At 45.8% G+C, this 21,618-nt stretch overlaps 1 protein-coding gene across 1 annotated transcript in view; it reads left to right on the top strand.

The window, feature by feature from the left end:
- LOC306696249 (slit homolog 1 protein-like) overlaps positions 1–21,331 on the top strand; it is a gene marked incomplete at both ends in the record, with an annotated part of 54,726 nt that extends 33,395 nt beyond the window's left edge. The window contains 24 exons of the mRNA XM_079159819.1: positions 4–27; positions 273–417; positions 1,152–1,226; positions 2,064–2,207; positions 2,986–3,129; positions 3,235–3,401; positions 3,829–3,967; positions 5,726–5,794; positions 6,614–6,685; positions 7,173–7,244; positions 7,421–7,492; positions 9,462–9,625; positions 11,937–12,061; positions 12,423–12,517; positions 13,470–13,609; positions 13,765–13,858; positions 14,148–14,285; positions 16,687–16,915; positions 17,011–17,141; positions 19,046–19,200; positions 19,309–19,520; positions 20,469–20,596; positions 20,689–20,900; positions 21,051–21,331. Coding sequence (XP_079015945.1) covers positions 4–27; positions 273–417; positions 1,152–1,226; positions 2,064–2,207; positions 2,986–3,129; positions 3,235–3,401; positions 3,829–3,967; positions 5,726–5,794; positions 6,614–6,685; positions 7,173–7,244; positions 7,421–7,492; positions 9,462–9,625; positions 11,937–12,061; positions 12,423–12,517; positions 13,470–13,609; positions 13,765–13,858; positions 14,148–14,285; positions 16,687–16,915; positions 17,011–17,141; positions 19,046–19,200; positions 19,309–19,520; positions 20,469–20,596; positions 20,689–20,900; positions 21,051–21,331 — 3,227 coding nt within the window. The remainder of the gene's footprint in view (positions 1–3; positions 28–272; positions 418–1,151; positions 1,227–2,063; positions 2,208–2,985; positions 3,130–3,234; positions 3,402–3,828; positions 3,968–5,725; positions 5,795–6,613; positions 6,686–7,172; positions 7,245–7,420; positions 7,493–9,461; positions 9,626–11,936; positions 12,062–12,422; positions 12,518–13,469; positions 13,610–13,764; positions 13,859–14,147; positions 14,286–16,686; positions 16,916–17,010; positions 17,142–19,045; positions 19,201–19,308; positions 19,521–20,468; positions 20,597–20,688; positions 20,901–21,050) is intronic.
- Between the last annotated feature and the right edge of the window lie 287 nt (positions 21,332–21,618).

Raw genomic sequence — 21,618 nt, 5'->3', positions numbered from 1 at the left:
CAGCCAAGGAGCAGTACCACATCCCAGGTGATTGTTGTGTGTTTTCCAGTGAATACCGTCACGTCTACGCCGTGTTAGTCCGATCACAGAGATTCAGCCCAAAACAGCTTGACAGCATTGAATAACGACAACATCTGTAGTCTTGCTGTTTTCTCCCAATGTTGTTCTTTAGACCTCATTCACTACTGGATTTATAAGAACATTACATGCTTTGATCAAAGGCCAGATGTTTTTCACATAACTTTAACTTTAACGTGTCTGCGTGTGTGCAGGTACTGAAGACAGGCGTCTGAGCTACGAGTGCAACAGTAAGCCGGTGTGTCCCGCTAAGTGTCGCTGCGAGGCCAACGTGGTCGACTGCTCCAACCTGCGCCTCACCAAGTTCCCCGAACACCTGCCGTCCTCCACCGAAGAGCTGTGAGACACGTACACACCTGAACACAGCAACAGTTCACCGTCCAGACACAACTGCAGCGTTCCAGCTGATCCAAGTATCAGAGTCTAAAAATAATAAACCTCTGATTATAAGTATATTATATACAAAGCATCGCTCAAATTTGGGATGTTAAAAGGTTTTGATGGAGGCAGTTAAACAATAAACTTTATCATCAAAGATTACAGTGAGTCGTACATTTTACAAAGCAGCAAATACTCACTTTTGAGAAGCTGGAGCCGGTAAACGTTTGACGTGTTTTGCTTGATAAATGACTTTAAAAAAAAACAAGTTTGAAGGGTTTCGATCTAAAAATGTCTCTCGCCAACATCTCTGTGATTCCGTGAATATCGGCCGACGACCTCGGCCTTGTTGACGCGTCCGTCTGGCTCCGGTCTACACAGCGACAGTGTGCCAGATGCTATTTGGGGGGGATGCTTTTATTCAAAGTGCAATATGCATTTTCGCACGGCAGTCCCTGCGGGGTCGACAGTGTTAAAGCAAAACAACACTCGTACACTCCTATGCATGTACATACAGTACATACACACACATATGAACACACACACACACACTCACAGGCACTTTGTGGATATCCGCGTTGACATGTTGCGTGGACTCGTACTGCATGGACGCACACGCTCCAAACCGACTCCTCTGCTAATGATGTTTTCGCTCTCTCCTCCTCATGCCGTGCTCTCTGCGACCGTCCCCCAAGGCGTCTCAACAACAACGACCTCTCCGTGCTGGAGGCCACCGGAGCCTTCAAGGGCCTGTCGCAGCTCAAGAAAATGTAGGTCACTCAGAAAAAAAAAACCCTCAACAACGACGAATACCCCGTTAAATCATCCAAGGGAACGTCCGGCTGCACCGTGACCTTTTAAAGGGACGGTTTGGATGTTTGATGGTTCTTCTCCATAGTCAGTGTTCTACTGCTGTAGATGAGGTTAGAGAGCCAGACAGCGAAACGTATTTTAGCCAACTAGAAGAATCAGTATAAGTTTGAATGCTCTCTGCAAAGTCACCAGACTCCTTTTAACAAACAGTGATTTGACTTTGCAGAATGCGTGTGTTGTGTTGTTAGTTTGTGTTATTGTGTGACTTTGGTGTTTTTTAAGACGTAGTTTGGAATGAACAGTGTCACATAAAAACACAAACTAACTAACCGATCAAGGCAGCGGTAGTAGACCAGGAACACACGTGTTCTGCAAAGTCAAAATGACTGTTTTCATCGATGGAGTCTGGTGGCTTTAGAGAGAGAAGAGAAAACAGCTTCAGCTCCCGTCAGGAAGGCGTCTGACAGCAAGAAAAGCTGTGAAACTATTCTAAATATAACGTTCACTTAAACTGACATTGATTATTTTAAGAGTCCAAAATACGTCCTCAGCAGAACATTGCTTTGCTCCCGTGCTGGTTCTCCCGTCCGTCTCTACAAACTCATCTCCTGTAGTAGAACCCTGACTGTGGAGGAGAACCTCAGACACACACACCTCTAAACATCTGAACTATCCCTTTAAGTTCTGTTAAGTCTTCCAAACTGTTTCGTGCTGCCAAGTAACCAGGTTGACATTCTTTCTTTGTCTCTGAGTGATCGTGTGAACACGTGTTTGTCTTCCTGACTTCCTTCCAGTAACTTGAGCAACAACAAGATCTCAGAGATCGAGGACGGGGCCTTTGAAGGCGCCTCCTCTGCGATGGAGCTCCACCTGACAGCCAACCACCTGGAGTCCGTGAGAGGGAGCATGTTCAAAGGCATGGAGGGGCTGCGCATGCTGTGAGTCCCCTTCACACTCCCACAGTATAGTTCAAACCTTTATGTCGGCCTCGGGATGAACTAAAAGATGTTTTTTTTACAATCAACGCTCGCAAATGACGAGGTTGTACAAAATGTAAACCCTACTTTGGTGTTTCATTCAGATAATAAAGAGAATACATATGAAACAACATTTAAATCATGTACTTGTGTACTCGTTTGAACATTATTATTAAGCTTGTTTACAAGATATTTATCGATAGAGGGAACCATGAGGTGCATCTTTGGATGGACGTCATGGAGGTTTCCTTCATTTGTAAATGAAACACAAAGAAAAAACAGAAAGAGAACAATTCCATCGATGTGTCCAGAGGAAGTGAGAGTGTATCAATTCCACGTGTTTGGGGCATAAAAAGATGAATCCAATTTCAGAATAAATCTGCAGAACTTGAAGAATAACACGGTGAGTCGAGCGCAGAGAGTAGTCGGGTCCTGTGGTCCAGTGTAGATGATATACGGGGACGAGAATGGCCGATGAAAGATGAGAGAAGATCAGTCAAAGTATTTACTGGACATAATGTAGGAAATATTAAATTATATAGTAAAATAAAGCACCTATAAAAGTGGATTTACCAACAAAATGACGACCTAAACTACCTAAAAACTGGTTTCCAAAGCATTCCAACAGCACAGTCTCTTAAATCTGAATATGTGTGTGGCGTGTTGTAAATGTGTGTGTGTGTGTGTGTGTGTGTGTGTGTGTGTGTGTGTGTGTGTGTGTGTGTGTGTGTGTCTGCAGGATGCTGAGGAACAACAAGATCAGCTGCATCCATAACGGCAGCTTCACGGGTCTGAGCAACGTCAGGCTGCTCTCCCTCTATGACAACCAGCTGAGCACCATCCTGCCCGGAGCCTTCGACACCCTGCCCAACCTGTCCACGCTGTTAGTGACACACACACACACACACACACACACACACACACACACACACATACACATTGTGTCTTTGTGTCCCACTCTACACATCTCCCCTCTTGTCCCATCAAGGAATCTTCTGGCCAACCCGTTTAACTGCGACTGCCGCCTGTCCTGGTTCGGCGCGTGGCTTCGGAGCCGGCGCATCGTGACGGGGAATCCTCGCTGCCAGGGCCCCGCCTTCCTCCGAGAGATCCCGCTGCAGGACGTGGCCGTCCCCGACTTCCGCTGCGAGGACGGTGCGATACGCACACACACACACACACACACACTATTAAACACGAATACTACTGACGGATTAATCACTGCAACATTAATCTGCACTGGAGCAGGTAGACAGAGACGAAAAAGAAAATGCACACGTGGAAAATGAGAGGAAAATGTCAAATGTCCTGGAAAATGTTGTGTTTTCATGGAAAACTATTTTAACACTAATTTGTTTCACTGTAGCTGAGAATGAACTTCTAGTCATCGATCTATCAGAGCTCCCCATGAACGAATAACCGTCTGAGAGGGTCGAAGTTTTCATATGAAAGTTCAAATGTTAGTTTGTGGACCAGAGTATTTTGAACAGGGAGTCGTCTTTTTAACATGACAGCAGCAATACAATGTCACCTCAATGTAATTGAAGTAATCCTCCCCCCCCCCCCCACCCCGTCTGTTCAGGTTCTGTGCTGGAGGACAGCAGCTGTGCTCCGGGGCCGCAGTGTCCCGTCCAGTGCACCTGTATGGACACAGTGGTCCGCTGCAGCAACAAACACCTGCAGGCTCTGCCCAGAGGACTCCCCCGCAACGTCACCGAGCTGTGAGTCCAAACAAAAAAACGCCAAACACAGCAACTTTTTTCCTCACTTGAGTTGCATTTCACGTCACATGCCTGTTTAGAACTTACTTGCTTGTTCTCTTGACTCTCCAGCTTTAGTCCTAAAGATGAGAACACTGTTATGTAACAGTTATTCCCAAAGCGTGGGTCAGGACCCATAGATGGGTCGCAGGAGATTTATTTTTGGTCGCCAAATAACTTTGATATAGAGTACACATCTGGACAACCTGAGGGGGCCTGAATGTTCTGATCATTCTAGCCTACATATAGCATGGAATATAATATGAAATGCTAGCATACTTTCTATTTAGCCTAGTGTACGTTCTATGTAGCCTAACGTACGTTCTATATAACCTAGCGTACGTTCTATGTAGCCTAGCGTACGTTCTATGTAGCCTAGCGTACGTTCTATGTAACCTAGTGTACGTTCAATGTAACCTAGCGTACGTTCTATGTAGCCTAGCGTACGTTCTATGTAGCCTAACGTACGTTCTATATAACCTAGCGTACGTTCAATGTAACCTAGTGTACGTTCAATGTAACCTAGCGTACGTTCTATGTAGCCTAACATATGTTCAATATAACCTAGCGTACGTTCTATGTAGCCTAGCGTACGTTCAATGTAACCTAGCCAATGTTCTATGTAGCCTAGCGTACGTTCTATGTAGCCTAGCGTACGTTCAATGTAACCTAGCCAACGTTCTATGTAGCCTAGCGTACGTTCTATGTAGCCTAGCGTACGTTCTATGTAACCTAGTGTACGTTCTATGTAGCCTAGCGTACATTCTATGTAGCCTAGCGTACGTTCAATGTAACCTAGCGTACGTTCTATGTAGCCTAGTGTACCTTCTATGTAGCCTAGCGTACATTCAGTGTACTTTTTTTTTAAAGGATGATGACGATGTTTTGAAACTTATTCTTATTCAAAATTGTATAATTAAGTTTATTTGATTTGGTTGTTTAATCAAATACTGAGGGAGACCTGTTAAAGCCTTTTGGCCTCCCTTTGCACATTCTGTTATTATTTATATTGTTGTGTTTATGTTCTCTTTCATGCGCTATTAATTAGATCAAATCATCTTCCTGTTGTATGAAACCTTAATGAGGTCGAGTAAAAGATGCAACAGTAATTATCTTATCCGCGATGTTTATCTTCTGTGATTAAGAAACTGTAATTGTGGGTTTCTGAGGTAGTTGGCACACAAATTATACTTGAAAACCGTTTCTATCGGTGCTCTGATTGTTTTTCTGCAGTAAACAGACACGTTAATTAACGTTTTCTTTCATATTAAAGCCACTTGTTCATTTAATTTCAAAAGCTTTTGATTATGTGTGAAGTGATCTCAGCATTTCCTGAATGGAGAATTATTTAGCAGAGATGTAACAATAAATCTCTCTCTCTCCCTCCCTCTCTCTCTCTGTATCTCTCTCTCTCCCTCCCTCCCTCTCTCTGTATCTCTCTCTCTCTCTCTGTATCTCTCTCCCTCTCTCTGTATCTCTCTCTCTCTCTCCCTCTGTCTGTATCTCTCTCTCTCTCTCCCTCTCTCTGTATCTCTCTCCCTCTCTCTGTATCTCTCTCTCCCTCTCTCTGTATCTCTGTATCTCTCTCTCTCTCCCCCTCTGTCTCTCGCTCTCTCTCTCTCTCGGTCTCCCCCCCCCCCTCTCTCTCTCTCTCTCCCCCTCTCGCTCTCTCTCTCTCTTTCTCTCTCCCCCCCCCCCCCCTCTCTCTCGTCCTCTCAGGTATCTGGATGGAAACCAGTTCACCAGTGTTCCTCAGGAGTTAGCCACTTTTAAATACCTGCAGCTTGTGTAAGAGCCACTGCTCCTCCTCTGACCCTCAGCCTCTTTTACAACCACTGACTGTGTGAACAGTAATTCTAATCACACCTTTTCTGCTCCACCGGCTCCGTGAACACGTCTACGTTTAGTAAAGGAGTTATTGTATTGTGATACAGTGCAGTTACGCTGACGCACTGGATTATAAGTGAAGCTCTAAGCTTTCACAGATTTTCCCGTTGAGATTTTGAATCTCTTCTACAAGACGTGCTGGACCAAGATGGCAGCGTGAAACACACACATGTCTTTATTTTAAACACAATGACGTTTTTGCTCCCCTAAAACTGAGGGACCGTAGACAAAAAGGAAGTGCTAAAAGTCCGACACAGCACATCTAACACACTAAATGCAAAGCTGAGAATCAGCACTTTAAACACACACAGTGACACTTTGTCATTTTGTTACTCGTAAAAGAGCTGCATGTGCAGACAAAACCCAGTGTGTGTTCATAGACACGTCCAGCAGGGGGAGCTGTGCACTCTGCAGCTAAATCTCATTCCAAGACAGCGTCACGCATTCATATATCTCCCACAAACACACAAAAAACTCCTTCATGTGATCAACTGAACTCAAAGATGAGCAGCAAATTAACCTCGTCTCTGTGTGAGACAATGTGTGTGTGTGTGTGTGTGTGTGTGTGTGTGTGTGTGTTATTAGTGCCTTCCTACGGTATGTGTACTATATATATATATATTTGTGTGAGTAATGGGACCCCTGTAGTGTATTGTGTGTGTGTGTGTGTGTGTGTGAGTGTCTGTCTGTATTGATTGATATTGACCTTTGCCTCTGCAGAGATCTGAGCAACAATAAAATCAGCTCCCTGTCGGATGACTCCTTCTTCAACATGAGCCAGCTCACCACTCTGTGAGTCCACACACACACACACACACACACACACACACACACACACACACACACACACACACGTCTTTTGTCATGAGAGGAAGGACAATAAAGTTTTAGATTTTCAACTTACTGTAATAACCTTTTAATTTAATTTAATTTAAACAGATTTACTAAATGAATCGACTATTTCTCCGTGAAGTGTACAGTAGGACAGGGAAGCCGCCCCGCAGAGCTACGAGACAACAACGCAACCGAAGAGACGAGTGTCGACCAAATTGTATTGACCCATTATCTAGTAAAGCTTTGATTTGTAAGTGTTTATTTTAAGTACATTTGATGTGCGTGAGCGAGAGAGATAGAGGGTTTAAACCCCGGGTTTGACAGGGATTTTAACATTTTGATCCTTTTTATTTTGGATCACTTTCATGGAAATCTGACCAACAGCTGTCGAGGTTGAAGTGTGTTAATAATATATATTGTTGTGTGTTGTTTTCTCCTCCTGCAGGATCCTCAGCTACAACTCTCTACGCTGCATCCCTCCTCTGGCGCTGGGTGGCCTTCGATCTCTGAGGCTGCTGTGAGCTCTCACACACACACACACACACACACACACCATACTTCACTGGCCCAGCCACATCACTGTCATCCCCTCGCTTTATTACAGCAAGCCACCATCTGTTTTTTGGACTTTGTGGTCTCTGAGCTCTCAGTGTCGAACCGCCTCTCTGACCCTCCGCTGTGTCCGTCTTTCAGCTCTCTCCACGGCAACGACATCTCCGAGCTGCAGCGGGGCATCTTCAGCGACGTGGTCTCCCTGTCTCACCTGTAAGCACTCAAGCATGCGTGTAGCACACACATGCACACACACAACGCACAGCGGGGTCCGTCCTTCGCTGACAGAATGAGGTCTGTGTGTGTGTGTGTGTGTGTGTGTGTGTGTGTGTGTGTGTGTGTGTGTGTGTGTTCATCCCCCTCAAGTCAGATCAAGGCCAGTTCCCAGAGAGGGAGTGGTTTCAAGTGGCTGCTTGGTGGATTGAATTAGCTGGAGAGATCCATCACGTCCCCATGGGTCTATTTATCTGAGGCGTGTGTGTGTGTGTGTGTGTGTGTGTGTGTGTGTGTGTGTGTGTGAGTGTGAGTGACTGCATATACAGTATAATCATCTTCAGTCAAGCGTGACCCATGTGAGTCAATCTGAGGATCTACAGTAAGTAGGAGAGGAGAGATGGATGGTGGAGGGAAGGTTGAAGATGAGAGGGAATAAGGAAAGGAGGCGAGGAAGAGGTGATGGAGGGCAGGTGGAGGGAGTGTTTTATTTTTTTGTTTTTGTCTTCTGCTGCTTCTGAAATAACTGTAAAATGATCTTGTATTTCTAGCTAAAGATTGAGTTTCTTTGTATCTGTTGAAGTGTCCGATGGTTCTGATGGATGATTTCATGTTGGAATTCAACATTTCATGGTTTTGTGAAGCAGCAACACAAACATTTGTGATCAAAAAGAAAATCCCCTTTTTTAGTTTCTGCACACAGATTCTCTCCGACAGGTTCTTTGATTGAGTCTTTACTCTGACGTCATATATGTCATTTTACTAACCTGCAGAGGATCTTTACACCGGTCTGTTAAACTGAAGGAAAATCCTTGATTCTTTGTTTGGTTCATGATAATATTTTTCTCACCAAATGAATCGGTAAGAACTGAGGACTTGGTGCCGTCTTCTTCAGAGCTTAGTTCGATTTTCTAGAGTTGAGCACAAATGCTACTGAAAGTTTATTATAATTGAAAACAGACAAACTGGACAATGGACATCAAAGACGCTTCTCTTTATCTCCATGCCCTCAGATCTCAGCAGAAGAGCCCAACCAACCAATAGAAATGTCAGGAAGTGTGTTCCTCCTCATCAATTGTTCCTGATGGAGTTTAATCGACTGAGGAGAATAAAATATTCTCTCATATGACCTTGTTCTGTGTGTGTGTGTGTGTGTGTGTGTGTGTGTGTGTGTGTGTGCGTGTGTGTATTACATGATGAGTAATATTTGATCCCACATTTGTCTGTGATAATCTTATCAAGTGAATCAATTGACCTGATCTAAATGGACATTATTAGCTCCATGATCGTGTGTGTGTGTGTGTGTGTGTGTGTGTGTGTGTGTGTGTGTGTGTGTGTGTGTGTGTGTGTGTGTGTGTGTGTGTGTGTGTGTGTGTCTGAGCAGCGCTGTGAGGACTGAGAGCTCCACCATGTGGCTTTAAAGATTAGTGCAGAAATGTAGTTTTTAGTTTTCTCTCTCTTCTCTTTCTTTTGTTCTTTCTTTCTCTCCTTTGTGTCTCTTCCTGTCTTTTGGTCTGTCTGTCTTTCTCTCTCTCTTAAATGTCCCTGTTTGTCCTTTTATTTGTTTCTTTCGTTCTCTCTTTCGTTTTCATTTTATGCTGTCTTTCGTTCTCTCTTTCTTTCTGTCTGTCTTTCTCATTCTTTCTGTCTTTCTTAATTTCTTTCTGTCTGTCTCCTTCCTCCTCTCCTCATCCTCTTAACCTCTCTATCTCTTGTGTTGTCCGTCCTCTCACACCTTGTCTCCTGTGTTCCATCCCTCCCACCTTCCTCATCCCATTTCTTTTACTTGTTCTCCTTTTCCTTCCTTCCTTTACTCTCTCTTTTCTTCTTTCATTTGACCTTCCTCTCTCTCCCTCTCCTTCTTCTTTTCTCCTTCTCTACCTCTATAATAAATGTATTTCTCACCCCCCCCCCCCCTCTCTCCTCCCCTCTGCCCGTGGGGTTGACTCTGTTCCTTCCTCCTCACCAGAGCGATCGGAGCCAACCCCCTGTACTGTGACTGCCGTCTGCTCTGGCTGTCAGACTGGGTGAAGAGCGGCTACAAGGAGCCCGGTATCGCCCGCTGTGCCGGGCCGCGCGGCATGGAGGGCAAGCTGCTGCTCACCACTCCCGCCGACAGCTTCCAGTGTCAGGGTAAGCTGACCCCCCCCCCCCCCCCCGACTTTAAAATCACACACGTGCAAAACTGTACGTGAAGGAGAAGCTCGGCAGCTGTTTCGGTCGTTTTTTGAACATTTTGTTGTTCGGTAAAAACATCTTTAATTGGTTATTAAGTGCTTTCCAAAAATCAAAGTGACCTGACATCTTAAACACGTTGACGTGACGCGACTGTGGTCCGTCGGTGATTTGTGAGGAACGCAGGTTAAACCGGCTGTTTCATTCCCGTGTGTGGGTCTGTCTTTGTGAAATGATCTGAGAGAATAAACGCCCACATGCCGTCGCTTCCTCCTTTATTATCTTTAATAAAAAAAGGAGCTTTTTAGTGTGTGTGTGACCTCCATCAGGAGTTGGCTGCTTTCACTCCTACACACCTGTCACAGCTGAAGACGCCGCGGTGCACACTTGTCTTCAGCTGTGAGCGCCTCCAGAAACAGATTTGACACATTCTTTGTGAACACTGTCGCCGTGTGAGTTGAGCTCTTAACTGTTATGGGTTTTTGTTTAAGATGCACAAGAACACACGTGCAAGGTCAGAGAGGAGCTGAAGCGGAGCAGAAAAGATGTTTTCATTCATGTGGATGCAGGTTGACCTGTGGCTACCGTGAAAACAAGTTTTATAAAAGTATAGAAAGGAACCTTATTTGATTCAGTTTGCAGGAAATAAAAGATGTTATGTTATGTTACCTTCAGCTAGATTCGGTCTTTTATAACAGAAAATGAAATTTGATGAGATGACCTTGTATTTTCTTATTAAACGTCACCAAAAACATCTGCTCAATTGCTGGCGACATCCGCGCAATTTTGTATCCTTTGCAGTGCAAACAAAGCTCTTCATCATATTTGATTATAAGCTATAATATTGCTCGCGCTGCTTCGTCAGCTGCGCTGTAATCTTCACTGAACTCATCTCTGTGATCTTTTATTCAATGTGTTTTACTCTTTTGTGTGTTGGGATTCGCTATCAACAGGAAGACGCCAGGAGACGCTTAATTAATCTGCAGTGAATCAGAGTTGTGAAATAATAACAAAAAAAAAGGTTCAGAGGCAAATCATGTTAACAGCTGAAACACACACAACCTAGTTTAACTTGTTAAGCACACAGCAGCAGAGGTCTGGTCCCTCTCTCCTCATGGTGTGAAGAGAGTGTGAACTTTCCATTAGTGACGGTTTTGTCAGACCCTGTGTGTGTTATCACAGCCGCTAATTGATCCATTTTTAAATATCTAAATATTCCAGCAGCGTAGAATGAGTTGAGAGCAGCTCGCTGTGATTGATGATCCCTCACGTCTCACACGGGCCCGTTTGCAGTTTCTGTATTTTAACGCAAAGCATTTCTCACTATATGCTCGATAAAGACGCACAAACCTGCCACAAAACTAGTATTTTATAGTTCATATTATCAATAAAGATTATAATTAAATCAAAAACACACACGGACAAGCTCTGTAAAGATATACCTCCTCACTTACAACTGTTGATGTAACATTTATTATTGTAACGGTAATAACCTTTGTGAGTTTAAGTCGTTTTAAAAGCTTAAACTTCTCTGAAGTGGATCACGTGTCAGTTAAACATTACAGCAACCATTTCTCTCTGATTCCTTACCTATTGGTACAAATAATAACACATTATATATATATATATATATATATATATATACAAGTGTCATAGTTATTTTCCCCTTCATTACTGCGCTTTTCTTTTCTTTGCTTTTTTTTAAGGAACGTTTCTTGTTCAAACTGATTATTTTCAGATTGTTTTTGCAATATTGTGATTAATGTAAAGAAGGAAACAGAATGTTCTCCTCCAGTATCTGCTACTGTTTCATCTGTGTGTTCTTTTACACTCGTCTGTTCATTCTTTCTTATATTTATTTATGTATTAATTGCTTTCCATGTTTTCATTGCTCGCCTGTCATCTTTAACACCAAACAGAAGTCGTGCCAAAACATAAATACGGTGTCGTATCTTTAAGCAACACTAGTGAAGTGACACACGTGGTGAAAACACACAAATCATTATGATATTACAAGTTGTTTCACTCTGATGCCTTCTGTTTATATCAAACCAGTTTCTTCTTCTGCTCATCCACACGGTGGAGGAACTGATCCCTCCTCCGGTTTCGTCAAAAAGAAACGTGTTTAAGGCTCGTTGACAGTATGCACACTAACTCGTCCGTCCGTGACCGAAGACATTCTCAGTCAGCTAATACGATTTGTCGATTTGTGTGTGTGTGTGTGTGTGTGTGTGTGTGTGTGTGTGTGTGTGTGTCTGTGTCTCGACAGGTCCGGTAGAGGCGTCCGTTCAGGCCAAATGCAGCCCATGCGTGACCTCTCCCTGCCTGAACCAGGGTGTCTGTCAAGTCCACCACACAGAGCTGTACACCTGTACCTGCAAGTCCGGCTTCACGGTACGACACTGTGTGTGTGTGTGTGTGTGTGTGTGTGTGTGTGTGTGTGTGTGTGTGTGTGTGTGTGTGTGTGTGTGTGTGTGTGTGTGTGTGTGTGTGTGTGTGTGTGTGCGTTACCTTTTCTGTGGAACACAGCATTGAGGAAGTCCACCACCTTGTGACCTCGTAATCACAATGTTTCCCCCCGTAGACACACGACGACAATCCGTTTACAAACCCCGAGCTGAACATTTGAAACCGCTGTGTTTGCGTGCTGTCGCAGATTATTTTGAGCCTACATCTGTCTCTGATATTAATCCCATCAAAATACTCTAGTTGATGTTGTGTGTGTGTGTGTGTGTGTGTGTGTGTGATATTTCAGGGTAAACACTGCGAGACTCCGGTCGATGCTTGTGTCAGTAATCCCTGCACCAACGGAGGAATCTGCATCAGTGACGAACAGACGAGAGGATTCAGGTAAGAATTCTTAAAGAGTCTGTAGATTGGGATGGAAGAAAAAAACAGAAACCGCAATAAAACAACCAGACGTGTCCTGCCTGAAAAGCCTTATCCCAAAACTCTAACAACAAAAGGAAACACATTTAGGACATCCAGGTTGTTGACGCTCCTTCGGGGCGTTTTAATCATCTCAGCTCACTGCTGGACTTCCTCCTCTGTGTTCGGCCATTTTGGTGATTGACAGGTCTCTACCAGAGACGTATGGCGTCTCTACGTCACTCCTCCGCAGTCCAAATACGGTCACTTCCTGTTCACTGGTTGCAAAAAAGCCAAGATGGCGACGGCCAAAATATCGAACTCGGGGGGCCTCCAAACATCAGTCCACAGACCGGCGGATGACGTCTCGCTGACTACGTCCACTTCTCACGTATACAGTCTATGGGTGTGAGCTAACATTTAGAATGTCGCGTGCTCTACTTATGCGCTAATTGTTCGCAGTTGTTTAAACAGCGTAGATAAATATGACATACATAAAAGTAACACTCTGAGCTTTGTGAGCTGGAGACGTGACGGCATCACTGTTGGAACGAGCCGCTCTGTTCTCAGACCGCCGTCAGACACGACACTTACAGCGTGCTAAGTGCTAACAAGGCTAATTCATTAGCATGTAAACGTTAGCATGTAAACGTTTCCCTTTAAGTTTATCGTCATCGTGAATGCACCTCTGCACTACTCTACTCTTTAAGTACACACTTAAGTTACTTTAAGTGTCACTTTAGTAACATACGTGTCTTAACGTACTCTTTATTTGGTTGTTTATAATATTTTATTGTACATTTTTACTGTCTATTTTTAAATGATGTTGTTTGTCGATAAACCGTGTCTGAATATCTTTCTCTTGTTTTAAACGTGAGTAGTCAGTGTGGATACCGAGGTGTGTGTTTGTCTCTTTGTTTTTTTGTCCGTCTAGCTGCGCGTGTGCGTTTGGTTTCCACGGAACCTTCTGCGAGGTGAACGTGGACGACTGTCAGGACCACGGGTGTGAGAACGGCGCCACCTGTGTGGACGACGTGGGCAACTACACCTGCTTGTGTCCTCCCAACTACACAGGTGAGACACCGGAACCGGCGCTTTGCCTCCTTCATCCACTCAGGGATGTTCATGAGGAAACAGTAATGAACACATATTTGGTTTATTAGAAAACAACATGTTGAGAGGAGAAAACACTTTGTTCTGAGAGTCTCTCTCTCTCCTCTCGTTCTCAGGTCTGCTTTGTGAGGAAGAGGAGGGTGTGTGTTCTCCAGGTAGAAACCCCTGTCAGCATCAGTCCACCTGCATCAGCACCCCTATCGGCCCCAGGTGACGACACACACACACACACACACACACACACACACACACACACACACACACACACACACACACACACACTCACTCACACGTTCACACTTTATCTCTGCCCGGATCAGCAAAATGTCGGATCCCAGATGAGATTTAAAATATAGACACAAGCAGACAAGCAAGTATGAAGGTGTAGATATCACCTTCATACTTTTGGATTTTGCTGAGGTCTGTGTTGACTCCCCAAAATCCTACACCATGTGTCATGAAGTGTGTGTGTGTGTGATTGTGTGTGTGCGCTCTGCAGATGTGTGTGTATTCCAGGCTGGGTGGGGCCAGACTGCAGCATAAACTATAATGAATGTGTGGATCATCGCTGTCAGAACGGAGCTCAGTGTGTCGACCATCTGGACGGCTACAGCTGCGTCTGTCCGCAGGGATACAGGTACTGGGAACACTGGGAACACTGGGAATACTGGGAATACTGGGAACACTGGGAACACTGGGAACACTGGGAATACTGAGAACACTGGGAATACTGGGAATACTGGGAATACTGAGAACACTGGGAATACTGAGAACACTGGGAACACTGGGAATACTGAGAACACTGGGAACACTGGGAATACTGGGAACACTGGGAACACTGGGAACACTGGGAATACTGAGAACACTGGGAACACTGGGAATACTGGGAATACTGGGAACACTGAGAACACTGGGAACACTGGGAATACTGGGAACACTGGGAACACTGGGAATACTGGGAACACTGAGAACACTGGGAACACTGGGAATACTGGGAACACTGGGAACACTGAGAACACTGGGAACACTGGGAATACTGAGAACACTGGGAACACTGGGAATACTGAGAACACTGGGAACACTGGGAATACTGAGAACACTGGGAACACTGGGAATACTGGGAACACTGGGAACACTGGGAATACTGGGAACACTGAGAACACTGGGAATACTGAGAACACTGGGAACACTGGGAATACTGAGAACACTGGGAACACTGGGAATACTGGGAACACTGGAAATACTGGGAACACTGGGAACACTGGGAATACTGGGAATACTGAGAACACTGGGAATACTGGGAACACTGGGAATACTGAGAACACTGGGAACACTGGGAACACTGGGAACACTGAGAGCACTGGGAACACTGGGAATACTGAGAACACTGGGAACACTGGGAATACTGGGAATACTGGGAACACTGAGAACACTGGGAACACTGAGAACACTGGGAATACTGGGAACACTGGGAATACTGAGAACACTGGGAACACTGAGAACACTGAGAGCACTGGGAACACTGGGAACACTGGGAATACTGAGAACACTGGGAACACTGGGAACACTGAGAGCACTGAGAACACTGGGAACACTGAGAGCACTGGGAATACTGGGAACACTGGGAATACTGAGAACACTGGGAATACTGGGAACACTGGGAACACTGGGAACACTGAGAACACTGGGAATACTGGGAACACTGGGAACACTGGGAACACTGAGAGCACTGGGAACACTGAGAACACTGGGAACACTGAGAGCACTGGGAATACTGGGAACACTGGGAATACTGAGAACACTGGGAACACTGAGAACACTGGGAACACTGAGAACACTGGGAATACTGGGAACACTGGGAATACTGAGAACACTGGGAACACTGAGAACACTGAGAGCACTGGGAACACTGGGAACACTGAGAACACTGGGAACACTGGGAACACTGGGAATACTGGGAACACTGAGAACACTGGGAACACTGGGAACACTGAGAACACTGGGAATACTGAGAACACTGGGAACACTGGGAACACTGAGAACACTGGGAACACTGAGAGCACTGGGAACACTGGGAACACTGGGAATACTGAGAACACTGGGAACACTGGGAACACTGAGAACACTGGGAACACTGGGAACACTGGGAATACTGAGAACACTGGGAACACTGGGAACACTGAGAACACTGGGAACACTGGGAACACTGGGAATACTGAGAACACTGGGAACACTGGGAACACTGAGAACACTGGGAACACTGAGAGCACTGGGAACACTGGGAACACTGGGAATACTGAGAACACTGGGAACACTGGGAATACTGGGAACACTGGGAATACTGGGAACACTGAGAACACTGGGAACACTGGGAACACTGGGAACACTGGGAACACTGGCAATACTGGGAACACTGGGAACACTGGGAATACTGGGAACACTGGGAATACTGGGAACACTGGGAATACTGTAGATGATTGACCCCGGACACTGAAGACTGTCAGGACTCTGGAAATTCTTTTGTTTCTGTTTAAAGGAATTCTTCCCCAACAAAGTGATCGTTTGTATTTCAATTAGACAAAAAAAGTGTCTTTGTCATCTTGAAGAAAACGTTTGTTTTTCTCACACGCCTCCGCGGTGAACGTAGAATCAAAAGACGGAGAACGTTCAACAACAGCCGATATGAAAACATCTCTTTACAAACTGTCACACAAGTCGAGCAGTATAATCCTTCATCCGTCCGAACGCTCACTATACAACATAGAACACGCGCATCTTCAGTAAAACATGGCTATTTAAAACACACGAGTAGTGTTTGTGAGGAAGTGTTTAGTACGTTTTTAGTGAAGCAGTGAGCGTACGACTTGAAACATGCGGTAGATTTTTGGGGTAAAGTGTTCCTGTAAGGGTAAAAAGAAAACTTGATTTAAAGTCATTATTCCATGATTCACCTCGTGATTTACTTCGAGCCCCTAACCCTACGATCAAACTCTCTGACGCCCTCGCCGACTTCTTCTTCTTCTTCTTCTTCCTCCCAGTGGCGAGTCGTGCGAGGGGGCCCTTCCTCCCCCGTCCCTCTGCCAGCTGACTCCGTGTCTGAACGCCGCCCCCTGCGTGGAGCAGGAGGGGGCGGCGGTCTGCCAGTGTCTGCCCGGCTTCGAGGGTCGGAGCTGCGAGAAGCTGGTCAGCGTCAACTTCGTCGACAGGGACTCTTACGTTCAGCTCCAAGACGTCAAGAACTGGCCTCAAGCCAACATCACTCTGCAGGTGATAGAATATCAACTATATCAGCAGCTCACACACACACACACACACACACACACACTCTGATTAGTGTGTCTTAATGTGTGTGTGTGTTTCAGGTGTCAACAGCGGAAGACAACGGCATCTTGCTCTATAACGGAGACAATGAGCCAATCGCTGTGGAGCTCCATCAGGGTCACGTCAGGGTTACATATGACCCCGGTAACCAGCCAGCCACCGCTATCTACAGGTACACACACACACACACACACACACACACACACTCACACACACTTTACAGCCCCGGATTCATTTGGCATCACAGCTCATGTTCTCTGGCTTAAACTTATTATGTTTTGTGCTCCAATAAAACCACAGTGAGCCGTTTAAAAAGCAACACGCACAGCTCAGAATATGCTTCCGGAAACACAAAAACACAACAAAACCTACACGAGAATGTAAAATCCTATTTCCCTCTCAATCAGCTGTCTTAATGCTGAGGATGAACAGTCCTCTACATGCAGGTAGATGAAAAGGTGTGTTTGACTAAATCAGTGTAAACTAAAAGGAATTAAATAGTTTGAGTGGAGTTGAACAGCGTTTGCTGAACCTGACCAGCTCAACGTGTTTAACATCACATCAGTGTGTTCCCATCATCGCATTTTGAAAGCCGAGGGCTCGCCGTAGCCCGGCAACGCCGCTCAGAGCGCGTTGGTGTCAGACGTGCCGTCGTTGCTCAGAGCGAGTCCTCCGGTGTTTGGGAATGTGGACGGCTCGACATCGGCGGTGTGTGTGTTTCCTGGTTTAAATTAGAGACGCAGTCGGAGGACACTCGAAGCCGAGTGTCCTCTTGATCAGGTGTCGAGAGCTTAAATGTTTGGATGGTTCACTGTGAACACACACACACACACACACACACACACAGTGTGCTGCAGAGAAAAGCAGATTGAGAGCGTGACAAATCCTCTATGAAGAGAAAAGACATAAGTAGCGAGAAAACTGTAGAAAGTTTGACACAGCTGAACACAAACTTACACAAATATCAACTCTTTTGAAAGCTTCATTCCCAACAAGAAACCGGCTAACGTGAACACAACATCAGGCTGAATAAACGGAGTAATTAAGTGGTAATTAAGACTCGTTCTGAAAAAAATACAAGTCATAAATCGTTCTGTTTGGGTTCAGTAGTTATTTTTTGGCAAACGTTCTGAAAATGAAATCTCTTAAAAGCTCATATTTCCTGTTCTTCTTCTTCCTGTCTTTTAAGCCTATTGTGGACTGCTGTTTTGAAGCGCTATCTAGGTTTTCTAGCCATCGCCATCTTGTTTTTTTGGCATTGGTAGAGACCTGTCAATCACTGTGTAGCCCCGCCCCTAAAGCATTATGGTCTGTTTGACTCTAAATGGACCATCATTTACTAAATGAACATCATGCTGTATTGAAGAAGACTTGAAACTAGAGATTGAGACCATAAACTCATGTTTACAATGTTTACTGAGGTAATAAATCAAGAGAGAAGTAGAGTCATTTTCTCATAGACTTCTATACAACCAGAGGAGTCGCCCCCTGGTGGTCATTAGAGAGAATGCAGGTTCAAGACACTTCTGCATCGGTTTTACTTTTCAAACCTGGAGGGTAAAACCTGGACTGTACGCTTCCTGCACAGCACCAAACAGCTGAAATAAATAGGGAACGGTACATTAAGTGCAGCATCTTACATTGAAGGAGTTTTCTGAACGTACCTATATCAAGTTGTAAATGTGTCTTTCTGCCCCCTAGTGGTCAAATCTCACGCCTACTCTTTGTAGGCAATTCACGCCTAATTTAAGTTGCATTCTTGCCTCTTACTCTTTCTTTTATTTCTGTAGCTTTCAGTAGCAAGTACCATCCTAAAAAAAGGTTGCTGGATATTTTCACTGTTCTGTGTTGAGGCATCGCTGTGTTTGAGGTGAACATGCAGCCACAAGAGGGAAGGTATGACGAGTAAAGTGTAATCCAGAGTAGCAGGATTAGGAGTTGTGTGTGTGTGTCTTTATGTGAACATGGAAACCAGTGAATATTTAAACAGGACCCTCAGTGATGAATATTTAGTTTAAGATTGCTTCCCAAATGTGAAGGTGTTAGAAAAAGGTGTGTTGCGTACTCGTCATACAGCACCGAGACGGTGAACGACGGGCAGTTTCACACCGTAGAGCTGGTGACCTTCAATCGGATGGTGAACCTGTCTGTGGACGGAGGAGAGCCGACGTCCTTGGACAGTCAGGGCCGCAGCCAGCCGGTGACGGGGGACGCGCCGCTGTACGTCGGAGGTAAGAGGGGTCAGCGGCGGGGACAACAACACCTGAGCTTCACGGGACCAGAAGTTAATCCGTCTCTAGATCGGTTCCCCCCGTGTTAACCGCCGCCTGTCTCTGCAGGTATGCCTGAGGCGGCGATGGACGCCTCTCTGGGTTTCTCCTCTCAGACCCTCAACGTGTCCAGTTTCCACGGCTGCATCAGGAACCTCTACATCAACCACGAGCTGCAGGACTTCACCCGCGGCCACATGAAGCCGGGGGTGGTGCCGGGCTGCCAGGCCTGCCGCAAACTCTACTGCCTGCACGGCGTCTGTCAGCCCAACGCTGCTCAGGTAGGAGACGGGACAGACGAAATACTACGGACCCTCTCACGGCTTGTAAACAATGACATGCATACGTTTGTCAATGTAAGTATAGGGCGGTGTGCAAAGGCTTGTCAAGCTGTGTGAGGACATTAACCACCCAAGATGGAGAACGCCACTTAAGCAAAATGACTTTCTGGTTCAGTGTGCTGCTATAGTGAGTGAGGAGAATCCATTAGCAAGCGGCCCGGTATTTAGTTTCCAGATGTAAACATGTAAATTGGTGGAGAATTACACCAGAGAGACATTACGAGCTACAAGTCAGTAGATGATCCAACTCCGTTATCTGTGTTCATGAACAGAACGTCAAACACCATGACACCGATTTAGAGGTTTGACCTTGTTTTTAAAACAACACGTTTAATAGCTAGTAGCCTATTTTGATTTAGCGAGTGTTTTGGTTTAACCAGTGACCGTGTTATCTGGTGACTCTCAGCCGAATGCGTCCGTGGTGACGTCAGCTGTTGAAACCAACCAACAGAACATGTAGGTGTCCTCGTAGAATGTACGTACGTTAACTACGAAAGTCACCTGTTAACATGGTCACTGGTTAAACCGAAACACCTGCTGCTCTGAAACTGTCGTGATCCTGTCTGAATTCTGTAGAACTTTATTCCGATGTTGGAATATCGGTTCTGACAACCGAACATGAGACAACCAGACATTTTGATGCAGTTTTTCCAGATTATCGCGATTCAATTTTAAAATAGAAGCATTCATTAATTTTTCCTCCTGGAAAATAAAAGCTGATGTAATACATAAATTATCGGCAGTCCTAGTTATAAACTATGACATCGTACAGAATAAATGAGGCAGAAGCTTAATAATGTTAAATGTTATTTTCGTTTTTTTTAAATAATTTGTCTCTTCACGTGATGGATGAAGTAGATAAAGTAGCAGACATGTTGTCTTTCACAGGGTCCCCAGTGTCACTGCCAGTCAGGTTGGACGGGGCAACACTGTGACCAGCCGATAACAGCGGGCCTGACCGGAGCGGACGCTGTCACATCGGCAACCGGTGGTGTCGACCCCTGCGACGACAGCAAGTGAGTGTGGTTTGTCCCGGCATTGAAGTTGTGTCAATGTGACGAAATATACAACTTTTTATGTTGATTCGTCTTTTTTCCTCCTCCCGTAGGTGTGCGAAGGGCGTGTGCGTGGCGCTGGACGCGCAGACGTACCGCTGCGACTGCGAGGGGGGATACCGCGGCGCGCTGTGCAACCTGCAGGGGGAGCCGGCGGCGGGCTCGTGCCGGGGGGTCCGGTGTCTGCACGGTCAGTGTCACGAGACGGAGGACGGAGAGCGCTGCGTCTGTGAGCAGGGATTCACCGGAGAGAGCTGCGACATCGGTGAGGGAGGAGGAGGGATCGGGGGGGAGGGGCAACCTGCCTTAAACCACTAGAACGTACACAATCGAAGCTATTGTCTAGGAAATGTATTTTTGTTAAAACTTCTGAGGCCTGGACGATGTCTCACTCCCCCCCCCTCCCCGTCCACAGAGTCCCCGTGTCGAGGTGAGCCGGTGAGAGACTACCACCGCCTGCAGCACGGGACCGTCCTCTGCCAGACGTCCAAGCCGTTCTCCTGGGTCGAATGTCGGGGTCGGTGCCAGGCGGGAGTCGAGCCGGACGCCGCCTCCGCCGCCACTGCCGCCGCCGCTTCCTGCTGCGCTCCTCTGAGGGTCCGACGCCGGCGGCTCACCTTCGAATGCGATGACGGGACCTCGTTCACGCAGGACGTGGAGAAGCCTGTGGAATGTGGTTGCAAGGAGTGTGTGTAGTGTTGTACATGTACACACACAAACACACACACACACACACACACACACACATCAAGCTAAAGAGGTACACACACTGTAGGGATTCGCTCACTGATAAACGGACATTTTAATGTTTGTTTTTGTATGTTTTTCGTGCGGAGACACAGTTTTGTAGCATACGACAGTTCTTCCCTCTCGAAACACGAAGTCAACGAAGCCGACGTCATCGTCATCTTCCTCCTTCTTCACCTGCTGCAGGAGAACCTGCGCGCTAACTACCGAACTCCGGCTCATATCGCTCGTGTGTC

This window comes from Pholis gunnellus (genome assembly GCF_910591455.1).
Source record: "Pholis gunnellus genome assembly, chromosome: 5".
In the NCBI taxonomy this organism is placed as follows: Eukaryota; Metazoa; Chordata; class Actinopteri; order Perciformes; family Pholidae; genus Pholis; species Pholis gunnellus.
This window is presented reverse-complemented; position numbering and strand designations above follow the sequence as displayed.